The sequence below is a fragment of the Olea europaea genome, unplaced genomic scaffold (assembly GCF_002742605.1).
Source record: "Olea europaea var. sylvestris unplaced genomic scaffold, O_europaea_v1 scaffold372, whole genome shotgun sequence".
Taxonomy (NCBI): Eukaryota; Viridiplantae; Streptophyta; class Magnoliopsida; order Lamiales; family Oleaceae; genus Olea; species Olea europaea.
Genome location: NW_019256525.1, coordinates 150,570 through 173,414, shown reverse-complemented (window position 1 = coordinate 173,414; position 22,845 = coordinate 150,570). Strand labels below are relative to the sequence as shown.

The window sequence follows — 22,845 nt, the reverse complement described above, 5'->3', positions numbered from 1 at the left end:
AAAAGTCTGATTGTAATAACTTAAAGTTGAGCAACTCAATTGCAATTTAACTAAAGTTGAATGATGAGAAATGAAATCGCCAAATCGGAGCTTGCAATCCAAGCCCAAATCAGAGATATTCTCACAGGGCCATCAAGTGCAAGATGGACCCGGATCGACCCGACCCGACTGTTAGATACAATGAACCTTCTCCCACTCGACCCCCGTCCACTGGACTGCGGTTTTACGGATTAGGTTTTGCTTCTCCCCATTCGCTCTGCCGCATTTACTCACTCTCTCTCTCTCTCTCTCAAAATATTTTCTTACAGGAAAACTTCCTCTCTACGATCTCTTTTTCATGGATTCCATTGACTAGAGATTTTTCTTGGTTCCTCATTGTTTTTTCACCGAGCTGAGCTGTATCTGTTTATCTATCTGATTAATTATCGAGAAATTGAGAAATGGCTACCATAAACCCATTTGATCTTTTGGGCGATGATGACACGGAGGATCCAAGTCTGCTCATTTCTGTTCAGCAGCAGAAAGCACCGGCTTCAGCTCCAGTAAAGAAGGCTTTAGCTCAGGTTCAGCAGGCGGCTAAGCCTGCTGCTAGGCTTCCCGCTAAGCCTCTACCACCTTCTCAGGCTGGTAAGGAATTATTAATACCCTTGTCCTTTTCAGCTTCATTTATTTTGTTTGTGCTTCAAGATTAATGGGGTTAAAGTTTAAAAATTTTATATTGGTTTTATTGGTTTTGATGGATGCTGGTGTGTTTAACTCAATTTATTTAATGGACTTTAAAATGATGTTTGTTTGAATCTTCCGTTATTTCCCATTCATTTATGTATGCATATTGTGAATTTACTATTCTATGTTTCCTTGCTGAAGACACTAAAAATGAAAGAAAGGTGGAACTCTCCGTCACTCTTATAAAAATGTATTTATGCATTATGTCTTCAAAGATTCTGGAAAAAGGAGTAGAATTGATCGAACACACTAAACTCTAAATGGTTTGAAATTTGTTAAACGATCTTTTGCATTTCCTGAAATGTGGACACTCATTATAATAATTTACTGGATTTTACTTCTCTTATCTTCAATAGGAGTACAATCTATTTGCCCAAATTTAGTATTCCAGTTGTACTATTCTGTTCTACGATTAGATGTATGGATAATGCTTTCTATTGATGGAGTACGAAGTTATTGTAATTGTCAGTGTCCATTATCCCATTTTACAATTACTCGTTTTTAATAATTTATTTCACAAAGGCTTTATAATATGTTCTTGGATCCTGTCCTGTGTCCAACTGGAGAAATCCTGGTGTTTATTGGTTTTCTACTTTAACACTCATTGTGTTTTTCTCCATCTTGAGCAGTGAGGGAGGCAAAGAATGAAGGTGGTCAGCGTGGAAGAGGTCGTGGTGCGGGACGTGGGGGTGGTCGTGGCCGTGGATATAATCGAGATTCTGCTGACAATGATAATACATTTGGAAACAACAATGGATTACTTGGAGGGTATAGGGTTTCAGAAGATGGAGATGCTGGAAATCCATCTGAACAGCGACCTTATGGTGGATCTCGTGGAGGTGGGGGTTTCCGTGGTGGTCGCCGTGGTGGTTTCAGTAATGGGGAGACTCCTGATAGTGAACGCCCTCGAAGGGCATTTGATCGACGCAGTGGGACTGGGCGAGGGTGAGAGATTTAGAGAGTTGTTACTACTTGGTGTCATTTTTTCTTTTGTTGTATTTTTTGAATAAAGTTTTTGTTATTTTACAATTTAGGTTGGGTTATTTAGTTTATTTCAATATTTCTTGTTGTCTTGGCATATTATTATTCACAATCTCTGTTGCAGAAATGAGTTTAAACGTGAGGGATCTGGTCGTGGAAATTGGGGTGCACCAACTGATGAGATTGCCCCGTAAGTACTTGAATCTTGAAGTTCAGCTGCTGTTATTATAGTTGATGGGCTTTATATAATATTAATACCATTCTTAAATAAATATTTTATATTGTTACTTAATGCAGGGAAACTGAAGAACCTGTTAACGAAGGAGAGAAGAACGCCGATGCTGAGAAGGAACCAGTGCAAGATGATGTCAGTGATGCTAACAAGGATTCTTCTGCAAATGAACAAGAAGAGAAGGAGCCTGAGGAAAAGGTGACATATTTCCTGATTTTATGCTTCAGGATGGAAGACACTTATCACTGGTTTCCTCAATTGCACTCATTCAGTGACATTAAGAGATTGACTTCTATCAATTACCGACGACTTAATATCAACTAAATAGGCTCTCTTCTTTGTTTTCTTCGTCCATAGCTGTCATCACATTACTTTTGTTTGTGGACTTTCAGTTGCAGACTGTCTTTTGCGTTATATGGTAGACTCTTTTTGGTATACATTAGATTGTGCCTAGACTAATTTCCATGGGATGATTTGCCAACGATCCATGTGCATCAATTTTTTTCATTCTTTTTTCTCTGTTGTGATGCATCTAAGTTTTATTGTGAAATGGAGTTCATCAGTATGAACTGAAACATATTACCAATACCATTGCAGACTGAAAAGGATTTGCTATTCTGATAATTCGATGTTTCAAAAGTAACAGAAATTTCTAATCACTGCACTGACAATGACATCAATCAATTTTAATACTGCAAGAGCTCAATATGAAACTCCCAATTGCCGCCCAGGGAGATGACAACGAAAGCAAGACAAAAAACAAGCAGGAATATTATATGTTTTGGGTGTCCAAAGATATGATTAATCAAGTGAAGGAATATAACTTCTATTTTGGTTCTGGAAAGAGAAAATTTGCACTTGATATTCATTTCTTCAATTTTCAGCCATTCCTTTTCTCTGTGGGGTCCAAAATGGCGAAACTTGAAAAGACAAATATCATGTTTTTTGATGATCACATGACACAAGGGAAAAACTCACTATACCTCCACTTTATTAAGAACATATTTATTTTTTTCCACATGAGTCTTCTCTAATTTGTATTTAAAGGATCAAATGATTATGATATGCTAACTTATTGATGTTTTAAATATTGATAATATTTATGATCTGCCACCACAACAGGAGATGACTCTGGAGGAGTATGAGAAAGTACTGGGAGAGAAGAGAAAGGGACTGCCTGCTCCTAAATCGGAGGAAAGGAAGGTCAATTTGGACAAGGAACTTGAATCCATGCAACTTCTGTCCAACAAGAAGAACGATGATGAAGTCTTTATCAAATTGGTGAGCCTATTGTTTTATCAATGCTAAATTTAGTTGGATCATGTAGAGTTAAGTGTATTGGTTTTATTGAAAATTTTGGCAAACTGGACAGGGTTCTGATAAAGATAAACGCAAGGAGGCAGCTGAGAAAGCCAAAAAGGTACGTTCATGTTTTGCTTTACCTGGTTGCACTTCATATTATGTTCAATTTGACTCAAATTTGCTGCGTACTCTGGGGTTATTTTTTGAAGGAATGGTCATTGACATGCTTCAAATACCCCCATAGAAAAAAATTCTATGGAGACACACATACATGTAGGTAGCCTGATACTGTCTTGCAAACACTGAGCATTGATATTGGCTTCAGTGATTTATTGGAGACTGTTATACTTGTTCTTCTTTATATTTCATATCATTACAAGCCTTATAGGGAGATTGAACTATATTGATGTTTGAGAATCTAAGATTATTCTAGTCGGGATTCTTGTTAGGAGTTGTTCTTTGAATCAATAATGTGAGACTTGTCATGAACAGACTTGTCATCTTTGGGCTCTGTTGAATTTGGAGTAATAAACGTCAAAATTTGGATAGTGGAGTGTTTAAATTATGTTGGAGAATCGGAAATTATTCTAGTTGGACTTGTTCGTTGAATCAATAGTGCAGGACTTTTCATGAGCAGAATGGTCTCATCCCACAGCTTTGTTGAATTTGGAGTAAAAATTTAAAATTTGGATGGTGAAGTGTTTAAATTGTTTTCGCAAACAAAATCTGTCTAATATTTAATTTCAAGTTATCGCTAGCCATGTTTATATTTTTCCAAATTTATTGTTGAGAAATAAAGACAGAATAATTGGAGTTACATGTTATGGCATCATAGGGATTTGTTGAAATTAGAAGAAAAATTCAAGGTTTGGGTGATCAATTACTAAATTTTTTGTGCAAAATAAAATTTCCCATCCACAGTTCAACAGTTGGCTTTTAATTTATAAAGAAAGAAAAATATTATGCTTAGACTTGATTTTTGACCATATTACTGACCATAGAACTTCAATGTTAAGTTATTGATGCGCCTTTTGGTTTTATATGGACGAAAACTTATGCTCGTTAGTTATTTATGGTGTGTATTTTTATATGATGGGACCGTTCTTCCTATCAATGAATTTGACAAATAATCGTGCCTGTAGCTTAAGTATTAATGTAACGGTCTAGTTCTATTAAACTAGATCTACATCTAATTTAGCTCCTATTTGACAACCATTATTTGAAAACTCTTTTTCCTATGTACTCATTTTCAATTACACATTCACACAATAATATATTCTGCATATAAACTCAAAACTTTTTCTTACTTTTTAACCACACATTCTCTTAATAATCACTATTCAAAACATTTTTTTTTTGAGAAAAAATGGCTGTGATTCAGGGCCTTATTTGTCAAATGCGTTGGTAGGAGAGACGGTCTCCTTAACTAATTAAAAATCTTTGGCCTCTTGTGGACAGCTGTTACAACCTTTAACCCAATGCAACTCTAACGCTTTAACAAATTGGTTTTTGTTCTTGTGCAGGCCGTAAGTATAAATGAGTTTCTTAAGCTGGCTGAGGGGGAGAACTACCAATCCAGTGGCCGTGGCCGAGGCAGGGGACGTGGTAGAGGAGGATATGGTGGAAGCAATAGGAACAACATGCAAGCCCCAGCTATTGAAGATGTTGGGCAGTTCCCTTCCTTGGGTGGAAAGTAAGGGCTTGGAACCTGCTAAAATTTCCCATCCACAGTTCAACAGTTGGCTTTTAATTTATAAAGAAAGAAAAATATTATGCTTAGACTTGATTTTTGACCATATTACTGACCATAGAACTTCAATGTTAAGTTATTGATGCGCCTTTTGGTTTTATATGGACGAAAACTTATGCTCGTTAGTTATTTATGGCGTGTATTTTTATATGATGGGACCGTTCTTCCTATCAATGAATTTGACAAATAATCGTGCCTGTAGCTTAAGTATTAATGTAACGGTCTAGTTCTATTAAACTAGATCTACATCTAATTTAGCTCCTATTTGACAACCATTATTTGAAAACTCTTTTTCCTACGTACTCATTTTCAATTACACATTCACACAATAATATATTCTGCATATAAACTCAAAACTTTTTCTTACTTTTTAACTACACATTCTCTTAATAATCACTATTCAAAACATATTTTTTTGAGAAAAAATGGCTGTGATTCAGGGGCTTATTTGTCAAATGTGTTGGTAGGAGAGACGGTCTCCTTAACTAATTAAAAATCTTTGGCCTCTTGTGGACAGCTGTTACAACCTTTAACCCAATGCAACTCTAACGCTTTAACAAATTGGTTTTTGTTCTTGTGCAGGCCGTAAGTATAAATGAGTTTCTTAAGCTGGCTGAGGGGGAGAACTACCAATCCAGCGGCCGTGGCCGAGGCAGGGGACGTGGTAGAGGAGGATATGGTGGAAGCAATAGGAACAACATGCAAGCCCCAGCTATTGAAGATGTTGGGCAGTTCCCTTCCTTGGGTGGAAAGTAAGGGCTTGGAACCTGCTTTCCTGAATCTTGCCCTTTGACAGGTTGTATTATCTTTTTGGGTCATGGGTCGCAGAAAATATCCTCTAGAACCGTCATTCAGTGAAATTGTCCGGAAAACCTTAGTCATTTCAGTGTATATTTAGATCGGTTTCAAGGGTTTTTTACAATTGTTCTTCATGATTTTGACATGCATGAATGCTCTTTCTGTCGTAGCATTAGAGAGTTTTTTTCCCCCCCTTCTAATCTTTGATTGAGTTCATGGGTCAGTTTTTTGATTTGGAGTTGGAATTGAGACAGTTTTGTTCGATTCTAGATATTGGTTTTGCTGCAAGGTTTTGTGCATGCCAGTTTTCAAATGTCAAGAGCATGTTTGGATATGCTTAAAAGCAATAAATGAATGGCAATTCCAGGCCAAAATTCTGAAGCCTGATCCGATAATTTTAAACGAATGCAATAAAGGAATTACTTTTGCATCAAGATAAGGACATTCTTGAAAGTGCGCAAAGGAAAATTGACATTTTACTAGTGTTAGTTATTTTCAATTTTGGGGAATTATAAAAAATGTCACTTTTAAAAAATGTACAAAAAGTTTTCATGTGCACCTAATTTTATGGAAAAAGCTACAAGTACAGACCCATTTGACAGATAACTTATAGGAATTTGAAAATTACTGACATGACAGGGGACAAAAGACAACTAGACTGATATTAAGGGAAGGAAAAGAAAAAAAGAAGAAAACTAATCAAGAAAGCGGGATGCCAAAAATTTGAGAAAGAGGGAAGCAAGATAACCCGCCACCAAAATCTCCATATTTCCACATCTCCAAGAATAGAGAAACCCACCACCAAATCTCCATATCTTTGGCCACACAACCCGCAACATATATACTCCACATCTCTTGTCGAGTAAGAAGTGCGAAACCCCAACTATTAAGCGTGTTCGCTGAATAGTTGGGGTCTCCATAGACGGATTCTCCACCATCGCCGACCAAGCGAGAGTCCATTTCACCCAGTGAAATGTTAGCCTTTTAAGCTTTCAAAGTTGGGCATTGTAGCAAGTTCTAGGATTTTAGCTATTTGGTCCATTTACAAGTTTTATTCTTTTTGCTAAAAGTAGAACAACACCCAGAACTTTAGGCCGAACGTGTAATAGGATTTGGCTATGAAACCATCAATTGTCAAAGAACTCACTGACTTTAAAAAGAAAAGGCATGGAAGTGAAATAAGAAGAATATATGCTATATCTTGCAATTTATTTTTCAAGCATTCAGAAATCAAATTAGACCGACCAAAACCGATTAGTATTGATATGGTCCGGTTCCCCCATTTTTTTCCCTTTCTTTTTCCCCTCCTAGGCAACCTCCATTTTTACAATTTCCAACTTGAAGTCAGTTCAATTCTTGATATATTTGGACGGAATCATCCACTGTCCACTTCTAGTCTTTCTTATATGTCTTTCTTAGCATGCATGTGTGTATATATTTTTTGGAAACTCACTTGCACTATACATGCTGCAAATAAATTTGATCCTAAAATTATATTCAGGTCATTGACTTTGGTCTGCAAATGTGAATTATATTGTTTATATCAGTAATATATGCGATTTTTTGTAAATATAGGTGATGTATACGGAATTCTGCTTGTATTAATTCTGCAATTACAAATTCTAAATTGAGATTTCACTTCAACAATTTTTGAAATATGATCTGAATCGACACTTTTAACAATTACGAAACAACTTATTCAAATTGCAAGAGATTTCACTTCGTCAGATTTCCAGAAATCTGCTTCATACTTATACTACCTTACTACTATTGAAGGTGGAGGTTGGAGCGCCAGTCGATTTCGCTGTCGGAGGGTTGGTGCGACGGTCGGTTTCACTGTAGGAGGTTGAAGCGCCAGCCGTTGGACGAAGCGAGGGCAAAATGGCTAGAGTGGGGGAAGATTTCAATTCAGTCTCATTATTTTTACCTTTTTTTGTTTCCTTATCATTTTTTTTTAAGGGAGTGCGCCACATCAGCATTTTTCAAATTTCTGTATCAATTCGGTAGTTTTTTCCTATACCTATAGCAGGACCATAATTTTATTAAAAATGTCACTTTTTTTGTAAGAAATATCCAATTTACTCTTCATGTCCCCTTTTTAGGAGCATTTAATGCTAGCTTTTAAATTCAATTAATGTTGTGATTTGATTAGTTAAATTTTATATATTATAATCATGGATATATTAAATTTATATATTATAATCATTGGATATATATATATATATATATATATATATATATATATATATATATTGTATAATATGAATTTACTTTAAAAAAAAAAAAGATAAAAGAAGTAAAAAATCATATTTTAACATCAAACAAATACCTTCTTCAACAAATCCTTATTACATCCATCTTCTTCATTCCTTGATCTAGAAGATGTTACTATTTGATTCATCATTCATTTTGAGATGTTAGTTATTACGAATTATTTATATTTTTATCGAACAACTTACCTTTTTTAAAATATTAAAAACAACATGATCATCAAAGTGAAGAATGTTTTTGAAACTCTTATTAATTATGATACTCTTGATTTTTGAAATATTTTTGAAGGGAAAAGATATAAAAAAAAATCCCGAAAAGATTTAGGCAAATGTTAAATATTACATTCCATATTTAATGAAGCATTCGGTCACTTATTTTTGGAAAGAAATTGTGATGATATAATTGTTGTAGTTGAGAATTAATTATAACCATTAATGCTTCCAACAAGGTACCAAACATGTCTGAAACTTCTCGACATTTTCGACAGTTGAATTGTCAAACTCGACATTTAGAAACGTCGAGATAAATAATTTAACTGTTTGGATTCAACCATTCATTTCACATTTTGTCATTGAATGGATTTAAATAATCAAAACTATCACTTTTGTGCTATTAAATGTAGACACATTAATTGTATAGAGTTTTTACCGTTGCAATATCAACTTTTCAAGTATTAATAATCATTTGAGATTCATCTTGCGCGTGGACGAAAGTTTGTTTATGTGGATGATGAATGGAAGTAGAGAGTGGACAAAACCACTTTCATTTTAGTTCCAACAAGTATTACCTATGCACTCGTTATGGTAGAGTTGACCATAACCGGACTACGTGTTCCAAATCCATTCTAATACAACTAATGTAAATAGGCTTGATGTCTAAAAGTAGTTGAAGTTGTATTTTGAATATTCTCCCGATACCGTTGTACATTCTAAAATTATATTATCATTTTTTTATTTGTTTGCAGATATTAGTCGTGTTTAAGTTCACAAGCAAAATAATTATATAGACAAAAATGCATATCATTCGACAGAAGGATTCTATCATTCTCGACAGATGGTTGCGAAGTAGAAAATTTGATTACCAAAAAGTGTATAAGGGACATGCTGCTCTCAAACACATTCTCAATTTGCATTATTATTAGCATCTTATTATCATTTGCAAACATTGCATAACATCCTAACAATTAAACTATCGGCCCCGACAAGAGGTTTCTGTCATTCTCGACAGTTGGTTGCGAGCAGAAAATGTAACTACAAATAAGATGCATAAGGATAAGTTGTTGCATAACATTTGGTAAAGACGTTACTATATTTATCCCTGACAAAATTATAATACATAACTTAACAAATTTTCTCGTGCTAATTGAACAATCCAATGAGAGTGAGAAATGAGAAATGATAAAATGTGTCACCACATGTGGATGCAACCACTAAATCATGTTTATAACCACATTCTTGGAGGTAAGCAAAATGAGGTTATTGATTACACTAATCAATTCTAATGTAGTATTGACAAATTCGGTCACACTATTTCTTTATTCTTTTTCTCCTCTCATTGGTGTATGGAGTTCTAGTAGATGCTGTGGGAAATCGAATGTGTGTCGATCATTGCTCTTTGTGTTAACAACATCGTTAATTTCGATGGGTATGGTGGCCGCCTCCGTCACGCTACAAGTTGAGGAACTTTCTAGTTGTTCGAGCATGACACATTGAGCTCTATGGGTCCTTCATCTATTTGAAAACAACATTTGCAATTTCTAGTTTGCAAATTACAGAGTGAGGTGAGAGCATTTAAAATTTTGAATTCCTTCTAATTAACACACATACCATTCGCCTCTTAGTTCTCACAAGGCAATAGACCCTCATGATTATCGAAGCACGTGTTGATGTATCCTCCATCTAATTGAAAACAATAATTACAATACTAATGGACATGAATTCTATATTTCTAGTTTGCATATTGCGAAATGAGATGAGTATATTTAAAATTTTGAATTCTTCAGATGTTTATGCTAAACACACGTATAAGAAATCAAAAAACAAACTATAATGTTTGAAAAATACTGTCTTTAACTTCGAGAATAACAATTTATATTGAAAGATAACTCATCTGTCGAAAATAATTGAAACGAATTGTCGGGAACGACAGTTTATTGCGACAAATGGGTTACATAATTGATTTTTCGAGAAGTTCTTGTGCCGAGAATTCATGATTGTACAAACTTCCATTGTGACAAATTAAATAGTTCGCTTAGAAGATTCGATACACGTGACTAACCTAGAAAAATATAATAAATAAGGTAGGTTAGAATGACAAGTATAATACAATAATTAGTTTTCACAAACTAAACAAATTCAGAGAAATATGAAGTAAAACATTGACAGAATGTGAAATATTTTTTTTTAGAACAATATAATAAAAAATTCTAATAATACCCAAAATAAATTAGAAAAAATCAAAATGCCCAAAAAAATGGAGAAATCCAAAGCACCTGTAAATATACACTCTAAACAAAATCGAACCCATAACATAGAACAATCTAACTCACAGTCTAGATGTAGGAAACTCAAATTTGATTGTACAATCTATGAGAAAGACAAAAAAAATGAACATTAATAAAAAACTTGAAACAAAACCTTCAATCAATCTAAAAAAACTAAAATATTTGAAACATTAGCTACGATATTCTTCTTCCTTCTGTATTGACGTAATAAATGGGATCCTAATGCAAGAACTTACACTCCATATAGTTTTCAAAGATCAAGAGAGGAAACATAGAAAAGAGAAAAAGAGAAATTTTGCAAAGAAACGTAGTAGAGAGATAAAAATGAATGAGTTAAAAGTTATATATGTATATATTGTAAGGATTTTGAAGTACAATTTCGAGGTGATTGATTGTCACATTTTCTCCACTTTTTGTACAAATTTTTATGTTGTGAACTCAAGGATGTGTAGGGTATTTGAATTTTTAAGAGGGGGAAAAATGTCCAAAATTGACAATCTTGAAAAGACTTTTAAAAAGTGACATTTTTGAAAATGCCAAGCTAAAAGTTGACTATTTTAGTAATTTCATCTTCTTCTTTTTTTATTAATTACATCACATTTTAATTTTAATGAACATGTCTTGGCTCATGGCTCATTTTGTCATTTATGTTTACAAATTTTCTTTCATTACATTCTTGTTCTCAATATTCTATAAATAAAATAAACCATAAATATAAAAGTTTGACAACCTCGTACCACTGCCGTTAGTGATATTTGGATAGAAATCGAAATAAGATGTATTATAAAGCTAAAATTTTTAAATATCGAGCCCCTGTTTGGGAGCCATTTTCAAGGGAAAAGAATGAGAATTTTGACCGTTAATTTTAAATTCCAACCGCACTTTTTGACTGTTTTTCTCTACCGTGGGTCCCGCCTAGCATCTCAACTGTCAGAATTTTTCTACTAATTTCCTAAAAAATGGCTCCCAAACAGGGGCCTAATAATATTATGAAAGTCAAACTTATTTCCTAATGACACCATATATGTTCTTAAATAAGGATCCAATAACCCCTTCTTTTTTTTTTTTTTTTGGGAAATATCATTTCATCATTCAGATTCACAAAATTCGTTTTCCATTGCTAATTATTTAATTTTATACAAAAGGGTTTCTCTTCTCATATATGTAAAAAAAAAAAAAAAATTTACAATCTAAATGGGATTGCCTCCATTGCAAATAGGCAAAACTAAGGAGGTGTTTGATTTTATATTTTCACTTTTGTAAACTACCAAAAACTTATTTGGTATGATATTTTTTAAATTGAATTTTTTGAAAGTATATATTATAAGTGTGACCATCAAGCTCATCCTTTGGATGGAGGATTCATTCGAGAATCAGGATCTCCAGATCAGGGAAATGTAACATCAGGTTTATTCTCTTTTTCGTGAAATACTTTTTGAGCATCCTTCCTTGGCAGAAGAGGCCTACTACAATCCTCAAAAAGCTTTTATCGACTTCTTTAGGTAGAAGCGGGACGAGCTGGTCACCTTCTTCTCTATTTCCATAAATGAGGAGCTAAATGGCCTCTTTAGAGGAGCCAAACCAAAGGGAAGTAGGCTATTGCTTTAGATTGTCGCCTTCTTGTTTGTCATTGGTATGGATGTGCTAGATTTTCTTTTGAAAGATTTGAGACTGAATGTCCTACTCTTGCCTGAGCTACCCAATCCCCTATTTTAGGGTCCTAAAGCATGAGTTTCCCCAAGCGAGCTTATTGAGTTTCAAACTTCTCATCTTCACTTCCCAAGCAAAAATACGAAATGGGTAGAAAATTTGTGTTTATCAATGGAGCAACTAAGGATGTGAACAAGAAGACAGGAATTCTTTACAATGACACTATACAACAATTGAAGGGATGTGGTGCAGCTTTTTCCCCATACCAATGAAGAAGGTAGATGTAAGTTGCTTCTTTTGAAGAAACAAAAGCGAAGCGCTATGCCGGGGTGGGGAGGGTAGGAAAAGAAACGATTTCAAGAAAGAAATTGAGGTTCCCAATGCTTCTCCATGCTCAACAAGATGTGCCAACCTTGAGATACTTTACTCCTAACCCCACAAGTTTCCGCAATGGAGCTTAACCCGAGTTTCGATTAAGAATGGTGATGGTCTATGTTTTACATGGCATATGATGCCATGGATAGTTTCATTTGACATCGTGATGGAGGGCATAGCTTACAATCATTGACTTTGGTCATAGCGCTAGGCATTTAATCAAGACGTTGCATAGTGATCCGAGTACATTGTCACATCTCTTCGATACAAATACAATGACAATCATAGCGATCTCTTCTGGTACCTAGTGGAAGTGGGTAGAGGTGTACGCGGTCCGATTTTACCGATTTTTGATAGATTTTCAAACCAAATCGTTTAAACTGGTTTGAGAAAAACCAAAACCAAATCATTTTGAACGGTTTGAAAAAAAAAAAAAAAACTCAAAGCTAAACCTAATGGTTTGGTCCGATTTTAAACAGTCGATTTCACCATATATTTTTTTGTTTGTCTACTTTTGTGTCATTATTTCATTGAATTCAATATATATTTATATTTTACTAGCAATAAATTTAAAACAAGCTAAGCCCCTGTTTGAACTAAATTTTTGGGGAAAAATGAGACCGTTATCCCACAAGTCCAGTTGCCTTTGTTTAACTGCTATTTCATGTCTGGAATCCAGCCTCTTCTCCAACGGTTAATTTTCTCATTATAATGATATGAAAAATATGGCTCAAACATGGGCTAAATATATCTATTATAAATGTAAATACCAACTAAATCAAAGTGAAATCACTATACACTAAAACATAGTTTTTTTCATTTTTGTACACTAATGGCGATACAATAACGTTACAATACAAGTTTACTAAACTAAATATAACTTCCAAAAAATATAATGATATCCAACAAAATCTCGTGATCATCATATCCTGAAAAAAGCATACTGATTAGACAATGAGAATAACCAACCATAATAATAAAACAATTGTTTATAATATCTAAACATAACAATTATACAAGTTTACGTTTGTATGATGTTACGAAACAAATTTAATTTCAAATTCTTACCTTAATTTGCTCAAAAAAATTATTGATCTGAAACTTTATTCATAACAAATATTATCACCGAAGGTCTAGGATTTCTTTGTCTTCAATTTGGTATAATTGACTTCAATTCAACTTTGAAGAAGCGTGAAAAGTCTGAAAAAGAAGTGTGTGGTATTGATGGCTCAAGACTATGTTGGGTGTCGATTGGAATTCATTTAAATTCTGAAGAGAAAAAGGGCTTTTAATAGATTATGCTAATCTTGTGATTATTAGATATAAATTAGGATTATTGAATAATAATAATAATAATAATAATAATAATAATAATAATAATAATAATAATAATAGCTCAAGACTATGTTGGGTGTCGATTGGAGTTCATTTAAATTCTGAAGAGAAAAAGGGCTTTTAATAGATTATGCTAATCTTGTGATTATTAGATAGAATAATAATAATAATAATAATAATAATAATAATAATAATAATAATAATAATAATAATAATGTATTAAAAAAATTAGAAATTGACAAAAATACCCACAAATGACAAAACTATTGAATTTTACGTATTTGAATGAATTTTCAAAAAATTTCATTTTTTTTCATTTTTTTTTATTTTTATATATTTTTTCGCCGGTCCGATTTAGTTATAAACCGCAATTAAATTTCTCAAACCTAAACCAAACCATTTTGATCGGTTTGGTTTGGTTCAAAACCATTTCGTTGACTGGATCTACGTGGCACCAAACCGACGATTTCTAAATTGCGATTTCAATTCGATTTTTCGGTTTGACAGTTTTTGCTTACAGTCCTAGAAGTGAGAATCAAATTGGTCGTGAACATTGCAAGGAGAGACTAAAAAAAGCACAATTACATGAAAATTATCTGTTGGGGGCCCGGGATCCAAATAATTACACAACTTTTTATTAACTTTCAGCTCTCTTTACACCTTCAATAATGAGATTTCAAAATGATTCCTAATCAAATCTATCTAGTATAAGATAGTAGATGGTATATCTTGTTTCAGTTTCAAGATGTAAGAAAGTAAAGATGTTACTATCAAAATCGATGAGCGGTCCACATAGCTGCATCCCTACTTACCCAATCCATTGACATTGCTCTCTCCAGGTGATAGTGACATTCAGGGACGGATCTAGGATTGAATTTAAGATCGGGCTACAAAATTTTAAACTGGGCTACTATGTGGAAAAAAAAAAAATTTTACACATAAAAAATTGGTTGTTTACCAAAAAAAAATAAAAAAAATATCTTAAAAAAATACTCTTGGACCTTGGGGGGGGGGGCTACAGCCCAGCCCAGCCCCCTAAATCCGTCTCTGCTGACATTGGTCTTCTAGTTCCATGAGGAAAAGGTTCAGTGTGGCTTTTATGTCTAAATTAGAGTATACGGACTCTCTAGGATTTCATTTATAAATTTACTAAAAAGATTCAAAAGAACTTTCTCGAAATATTTTAACGTTTTCAATGTTTTTTGTGAAAACACCAAAACAGTCAAAACACTTTAAATAAGCATTTAAATAAAAAAAATTTAAAATTTTATTTGAATGAAAATATTGTCCACGGTATTAATTTTAATTTTTTGGTTTTCTATTTTTTGTCAACTCAATTTATCATTTGCTTGTAGTTTGCTTTTCTAGAGGGAAAAAATATAATACAATTCACCAACTTTAAAGTATATTACTAGATTTTAACTGATAAAGAAAATGAATATTTTCTTTCTTTAATACGACAGCCATCGTGTGCGGAGCTAGACAGAAGGCTTCTTAAGACACATATACACATTATCAAATAATATGTTAGCCAGTCTATTGTCACCATAGAATGTCCCACACTTTATTTATAAATCCTTGGTATTTTTAACTTGAGCCTTGACATCTTCTCTCCAACATTTCTCATGCTTTTCCCTTCAATAAAGCAGAAATAATGGTTTAAATTTTCCATCAGAACTCATAGAAATACCTTAAACTGGGTTCTTTTGATCGTTATATCACATATTTCTCTTTTGTTTTAGCTCATTTCTTTAATATATGGCAGGGATAAGAATATTAAGGTGGCTTGATGCAAGTGGATCATCAAGTTAAACAGACACCACACATACCTAGCACAAGTATTACTCAAATTCCTCATAATCTTGTTTTGATAGGTTTAGTGTTAGTACAGAGGCTCAAATTCAAAATTCGTATGTTCTAGCATTGGTCCAAGTCTAACCAGCTTAGGAACAACAATATTGTTACGAACAGAACATACCACAGGATTATCCGATTGTAACAAAGTTCCAACAAGATTTGCACGTACAGTTAATGGAAAGATACGGGGCCACCTTTCACTTCCATAAGACGTGAATGCATCTTCGATTGACATGGCTCCAAATTTGATTGCTTGTGCAAGTTTTTTGGCCAAAACAACTGCATCTTCCAACGCACAGCATGCTCCTTGCCCAAGATTGGGTGTCATTGGATGCCATGCATCTCCAACGAGCACAACTTTCCCAGTTGACGCTGGAGGGCTAATTCCCGGCCACAGCCACCGATCTACCAGAGGGGTTCTTATGATCGTGTCATCTGGTGTAGATTTGATTATACTCAAGAGCTCAGTTGACCAATTACCAACAAGTTCCTTGGTTTTCTGCCTCAACAAAGATGGATCTGTGATCTTTGGACCTGTCATCAAACGTACAAAAACAGTCGTGTTTAAGACCATTTTTAAAAAATCATGCTACATGTATAGAATTTATTCACAGAATTCCGTCACAAATGACAGTTGGCACCATTTCATTGGAAGTTAGAGAAAAAAACACAACAGATTCAAACAGGTGCTGCGTAAAACATCTGTAAAGGAAAAGCCTGTACATAAGGCTTTTAGATAGGTTGCTTCAACGTAACAAAAGACTTGATGAGTTTTGTCACCCATTTATGAAGATTGTATACTAATCAGCAGCATGTCATTTTTAACAGTTTAAGCTTTTAAATGAGGCAATTCAACATATGAGAAAAGGGTCGTCTTCACATATCTCTATTTGACTGTGAAAAAGTATCTTACTGGATTTCTTTGCAGGCGATTTTGACTAACATACTGCTAATGGAATATTCAGATAAAATGACAAGGTTTCAGACACAATTTTATCCCTAGATAATTGCTGTCAGAATTGACATCATGTGGCAAATATGATATCCGAAAAAGAATATTAGGCTGGCAATTTAACTAGCAAATGGCTGTGAAGTCATTCATTGAACATAAAACGGTTTTCAAGATTAAAGGGATTGCATATAATTTATTAAGACTTCCAAGGAAAAAAATTGATTAATAAGGGGCAAGAACATTTATGCTAATTGACGTCCAGATGGAGGAGTCAGTGTCTTGCCTGCCCAGGCCAGGCATGGCAATTCTGGCCTGGCCTGCACGGGGTAAAAAATGGAATAAAAAAAATATGGATCCACCAACAAATCCTGGCCGGCCCAGGTATCTCTGCAACCCAGCCTAGCTCGGTTCGATCCTATTAACACCACTACTTCAAGATAAGGAATTCTATAAAATAAGCAAAAATGAAATGCAAGAGGAGATGTTGAGAATTACTGGTTTACCTGGTGATAAGCTGTTGTAGCAGATAAACCAGTACACCTTAGTTGGAGAAACTGGCACGTAGCCAGCCCGCACGCCCCTCCCATAGGTGTAAATCACTTTCGGCTCAAATGGTTGCCCATCAGGGTAAAATCCAAGGCCACGAAAAGCAAAATGTCCCACATATCTGGGCTCGGAAAACCCCATCCACTTAGCCACTGGAGATCGTATCCCATCACAGGCAATCACAATCTAACCGAAAAGGTGAATTCATAATGAAACTTTCAGTAGTTATAAACATACACCAAAAATTATAGTTGCACATTTAAGTGTATACAAGATTAGCAAGGAATATGACATTTCTTTAATGGTCACCTGAGTAAATAGCCATTGTTAAGACCACATTGAGTGGAACATGTTTTCTCCAAGACAATTGTTAGAAACTAGATACGAACTCAATTGGAATTGATCTACGCATGCAAATTATCAAGCACAAATTTACACCATGAGTAGTGTAATCAATGTGGGTGAAGGTTATCCAAATCTTGAAGATTCCAACAATAAATTGAATATCAAATTAGCATGTAGATCTAGCTACCTTAGCAGACATTTGGGTATCATCCTCGAGTTTTAGCAAGGTTTCACCTTTGTCACTTCTTTCAATAGAAGACAGCTTTGAGGAAAAAGAAATTGCATCTGATGGTAGCTGGTTAGCAAGAGCTTCCAGTAAAACTCTTCTTTCTACAGCACGCACTTCTTGACTGCTACCAAATAGTATAATCAGTAAAATGGTAGAAATCTAATTATGTATATCAATGTGCCAACCCGAACATCAGGTACAGTTACCTTTCATCTTCATCTTTGAATTTGAAAGAGCGCAACTCTCTTCCATCTTCTGATTTTATCACCATCCTGCATAGCTGGTGACATGAAAAGATGCAGAAATACCAAAGTTTCGTAAATCCTAATACTGTGTTTTGGGCCTATAAAAGACACTATCCAAATCTTGAAGATTCCAACAATAAATTGAATATCAAATTAGCATGTAGATCTAGCTACCTTAGCAGACATTTGGGTATCATCCTCGAGTTTTAGCAAGGTTTCACCTTTGTCACTTCTTTCAATAGAAGACAGCTTTGAGGAAAAAGAAATTGCATCTGATGGTAGCTGGTTAGCAAGAGCTTCCAGTAAAACTCTTCTTTCTACAGCACGCACTTCTTGACTGCTACCAAATAGTATAATCAGTAAAATGGTAGAAATCTAATTATGTATATCAATGTGCCAACCCGAACATCAGGTACAGTTACCTTTCATCTTCATCTTTGAATTTGAAAGAGCGCAACTCTCTTCCATCTTCTGATTTTATCACCATCCTGCATAGCTGGTGACATGAAAAGATGCAGAAATACCAAAGTTTCGTAAATCCTAATACTGTGTTTTGGGCCTATAAAAGACACTTTTTTTTTGCACAAAATCATTATCCTATTGTAATTTCATGAATTTCAGAATATGCAAATACCATTCTCACTTTCTGAGCATTTGAAGGTATATCTGGTACATTATTTTGTGCGAATATAACTTATGACTCTAAAAACATACGAGTTTGTTCAAACAGAGATTCACTTAAAACCCAAATCAATTGGAACATAAATTGCAAATCCAAACTTACCTGCATGCATGCTTATGTCTATTTTTCAAAATAACTGTAAGATAGTAAAGAAACTGGCATATGAAAATGAAAGCACTTTGATATACAGAGATTTTAGACGTTGTAAGCAACAAAGAAAACGACAACATTTAGCATATACAGAGACCACAAATGGATCGTAAAAAGTGATCCAATCCTAAATAAAGTTACTGAGAGATGCTCCCAACTTTGTAGGTACGCCTTGGATGTGAAAGAGCACATATCTGTTAATTTTGCGAGTCTAGTATGAAAAAGCTTCTTATCTTGTCAGCATTGAATGTGGTTATGTTTCTAGTGTATATTTGAGCATTCAAAGCATTAAAACTCCATCAAATTTTCAGACGGTTATGATTTTTAGCAGAAACGTAACGTTGGCTGTGGAAAGAAGTCACTTCCGTCAGGGATTGAGTCTCTCTAAATTATCCTTGTATGATACTGACACAAGTTAATTTCGAAATCAGTAGAAGGGCCTTTTACTGTCCATATGATATGATAGGATTCATACATATTTTTAATCAGGTAAATATGAATAAATATGACTTGTAAAAGTTTATACCCTATGTATTGATGTTGACTCCTTAGTACTCGAGGCAATTGTCAACTAAGATAGTAGGAAATTTTCATTTGAATAGAAGTAACACATAAAGGAACCAATTCTAATTAGCAGCATTTTTACCAAGAAAATGAATTATCTAGCACGAAACAACGGAGTAATTGGTGTGTGGACTGAAATTCGGAGGGCCTTATTTATAACCTTGCATAGGCATTCCTCCAAGAACCATTTCTTTCCTAAAAGGTGTATTGTTTTGATTCTTGATCAAAATAGTAGGATTAATTAGATGTAAAGTTGTGTCAAATATGAAAGAAAGTATGTGTCATTGAAAGAACAGTATTCTTGAGCAAGAAGACACACAGCTAGGCCAAGATTTGTGGAGCTTACAGTGGCAGCACAGCACAGCCTATGGTTTAAATTGAAATGGATTTTTTGCAGTTGTTTTCACATAACAAATGGAGTGCCAAAAAATATGAAATCAAGATAGCATGGCCATACCCTTCAATTTCAAGAAATTGGCTTCTAAGATTACTGCCAACTCCAATAGCATCCAAAACTTTCCATCCATTTTTAAAAAGTGTTATTGAAGTTCCTTCAGTCCTCAGTGTCTCGCTTTGCTCAAGCACAAGTGACCGAATGCCAAGCCTAGGTACAAGAATTCACATCAAGAAGAACAAAAAGAAAAGAAAAATTACTTAGTTTAACACAAGTTATTGATTTCAAAATATATTTATTATCTCAATTCCACTGTCTGATATTTCAAACGAAATTAAAACAAGCATAACAATTTTCCGAGAGTCGAATGTAACCCTTGAAGCGAGACTGCAGTGGCAAGGCCAGCAATTCCGGCCCCAACAATGACTATATCTTCCTTCTTAACATCGCTTTGAGCATTAACTATGGATAGAGAAATGGGTCTCGCTCTGATTCTAGTTTTAGCTTCATAAATTCTTGAATGATAAAGTGAAGTCGTTGAAGGAAGAGAAAGGGGCCACTTCTGAAGCAACAGAGTAGAGACCGCCATGGATTCTGAACTTTAACTATTTTTCGAGTGTGTGATTTGGATTTTGGATAGTATTATACAAACAAGTGGTGGAAAACTGGGATTTGATTTTTCCCCGCGAATATTTTGTAGCGTTTGTTAAAAAATGCGAATATGATGTCGTGGCTCCAAAATCTTCCAATGACATGCGATAATTGTATAATGGTGAGTCACAAAAACATAACATTATTAAATATTAGTCTTCTAATAAAATTATGTATATCGATGGAGGAGTTAATAATAACGAGATTTAAATTTTTAGGAATTACTAGTTTTTCCCCTGCGTTGCACAGGCTGTATTTTCCTATAGGTTGTGTTAGTGTGGCCAAATAAATTTGTTTCAAAATAAATAGAGTAGCTCATTAATACAATTTGAAAACACATGACGAGTAGCTTATTGAGAAAATATAACATAAAAAGAGCAGTACACCAATGGAAAACAAAGGATTTTGGAAGGAAAAACAACGAATTTTGACCTCGAAAATTCCAAATCGTCAATTGTAGTTATTCTCTTACTTTCTATTGTTCTAAATATTTATCATACGTTAAAAAAACCTGACGTCATACACTTTTTATAAAAAAAAAAAAATGATGTAAACTGTATTAAGAAAATTATCTCGCAAAAATAATAAATATTAAGAAAATAATTGATTTTTTAAGGGAAAAAAACGAGTAATATGCATTTTTGAACACACACGTTTGATATATATTTAACTATTTTGGATATTCATTTAAATCATTCGATGTATCTATGATATAATTTTCGAAATGAGCTTTAAGAGAATATAAAATATTTATGGATTCGACTACCGAACAATCGTCGATAAATTTTTAAAGTTAACTTGTTATTGAAAATTTTAATTTTTTAAATGATGTCTCCTTTTGTATTAAAAATAATTTAAAAGTTATCAAGAAATTTTCTAAACCACGTAAAAAAATTTATCAGATTATTTACAAAATTAATTTTGTAGTAGTATTGATATATTAATTAAGTTGAAAAATTAAAATATAATTGAAGGATAAAATGGGAAAATGAAAATACTTCACAAATGAACAGTAATAACATATTCATTCTTACAGTGTAGGGATAGAGAAAAGTAGGGAAAATAAATATAAAAACCACTGAATTGTAGCAATTTTTTACTTTCTGAATAATCTTTGATGCTATTCCATGATATTCTTAAATTTTTTAAATTTTACACCATCACAAGGATATTTTGGACATTCCAAACAATTTTTGACTGACGGCTGCAGATGTGGGGCCCAGTAAACTTGTGCAAGTGTAAAAAATTCTACATAACTTTGGTTGGAATGACTATACCCAAGTCTTGTGTTGTTTTCTTTGAGGAAAGGGGGATTGCTAAAATATTTGAGGATAAAATGAAAAAGTAAAATACGTCTTGAATGAATAGTAACTGGCATATTCACTCTTTTATAGTAATAGTGATATGTCAATAGTATTATTTATTTATTGTAATAATCACTCAATTTTTTTTTTATATTATTTTACTAATGACCGCTTAATAAAAGTAAATAAATTAGTATTAGATCCTAGTTGGAGTGTTTAGGCTTAAATATATGGTCAACCAATATTTTTTAACCACGTATGGTGCCATATTGAATTTGATCTTAATTTTTTTGACCTACTGATCATTAATATAATAGTTGAAAACTTGAGTAATTATTATCGTCGAAAAATATCTTTAGTGACCACTAGCGTGATTAAACCGTTAATAGAGTATTACTATTCATGATGATGATGGTTTGTAACGTTGTTTTATGGAGTTGTATGAATATTAATGCACTCTATAATGTATCATGGGATTCTATGCCTCCTAAGTTGGCGTGGATTAAAATCTATTAAAATTTAAAATTTAAAATTAACAATTAATTTTAATCGCATAATTCACCAACTTTTATAAAAAATTAATTAAAACTTAATTTAATCTGCACCAAACAGTGACTAAGTAATATAATAAGTTTTTAGACCCGTTTTACAAAATTTGAATAAAAAGTATATTAAAAGTTCATCGAAAAGAAATAATTTAAAACTAGTCAAAGTGGATTGTCCCACACTAGGACTTCCGCGCAATAATTCTACCAAAGGCGATCCTATTACAAGAACACATATTTTAATCAAAAGACATCAAATATTAAGCAACTCAACGTAGAGAAAAATATTAGCTTGTCCTCCAGGAAAGTTGAATTTTTGCAAACAAAAACTTTCATACTTAGAGGACTATAAAAATAATATCCCTCGTACCCTTGGAATATCCCACAAACATGCATACTTTTAACCTTAATTTCAACATTTTCGTCTTTTCTTTCAACACATGAGCCGAAAATCCGAA

At 33.6% G+C, this 22,845-nt stretch overlaps 2 protein-coding genes across 4 annotated transcripts; one reads left to right on the top strand and one right to left on the bottom strand.

The window, feature by feature from the left end:
* The first annotated feature begins 222 nt into the window (after positions 1 to 222).
* On the top strand, positions 223 to 5,747 carry LOC111386754 (RGG repeats nuclear RNA binding protein A-like). Of its 2 annotated transcripts, XM_023011219.1 has the most exons (8): positions 223 to 627; positions 1,356 to 1,671; positions 1,832 to 1,897; positions 2,005 to 2,137; positions 3,062 to 3,220; positions 3,312 to 3,359; positions 4,765 to 4,861; positions 5,662 to 5,747. In XM_023011219.1, exons 1-8 carry the CDS (start codon positions 441 to 443, stop codon positions 5,745 to 5,747), a joined length of 1,092 nt encoding a protein of 363 aa, XP_022866987.1. In that variant the 5' UTR covers positions 223 to 440. The 2 variants fall into 2 exon arrangements, with proteins under 2 accessions (XP_022866987.1, XP_022866986.1); XM_023011218.1 differs by lacking the exon at positions 5,662 to 5,747 and having other exon boundaries at positions 225 to 627; positions 4,765 to 4,954.
* Positions 5,748 to 15,749: 10,002 nt separating this feature from the next.
* Positions 15,750 to 20,550, bottom strand: LOC111386764 (monooxygenase 2-like). 2 transcript variants are annotated; one of them, XM_023011233.1, is made up of 6 exons: positions 20,262 to 20,550; positions 19,951 to 20,097; positions 18,520 to 18,585; positions 18,272 to 18,434; positions 17,236 to 17,464; positions 15,750 to 16,314 (listed from the first exon to the last, which is right to left on the bottom strand). In XM_023011233.1, the coding sequence occupies exons 1-6, from the start codon at positions 20,474 to 20,476 to the stop codon at positions 15,806 to 15,808; spliced, it is 1,329 nt and encodes a 442-aa protein (XP_022867001.1). In that variant the 5' UTR covers positions 20,477 to 20,550; the 3' UTR covers positions 15,750 to 15,805. The 2 variants fall into 2 exon arrangements, with proteins under 2 accessions (XP_022867001.1, XP_022867002.1); XM_023011234.1 differs by lacking the exons at positions 18,272 to 18,434; positions 18,520 to 18,585; positions 19,951 to 20,097; positions 20,262 to 20,550 and adding exons at positions 17,811 to 17,973; positions 18,059 to 18,203.
* Positions 20,551 to 22,845: the final 2,295 nt, after the last annotated feature.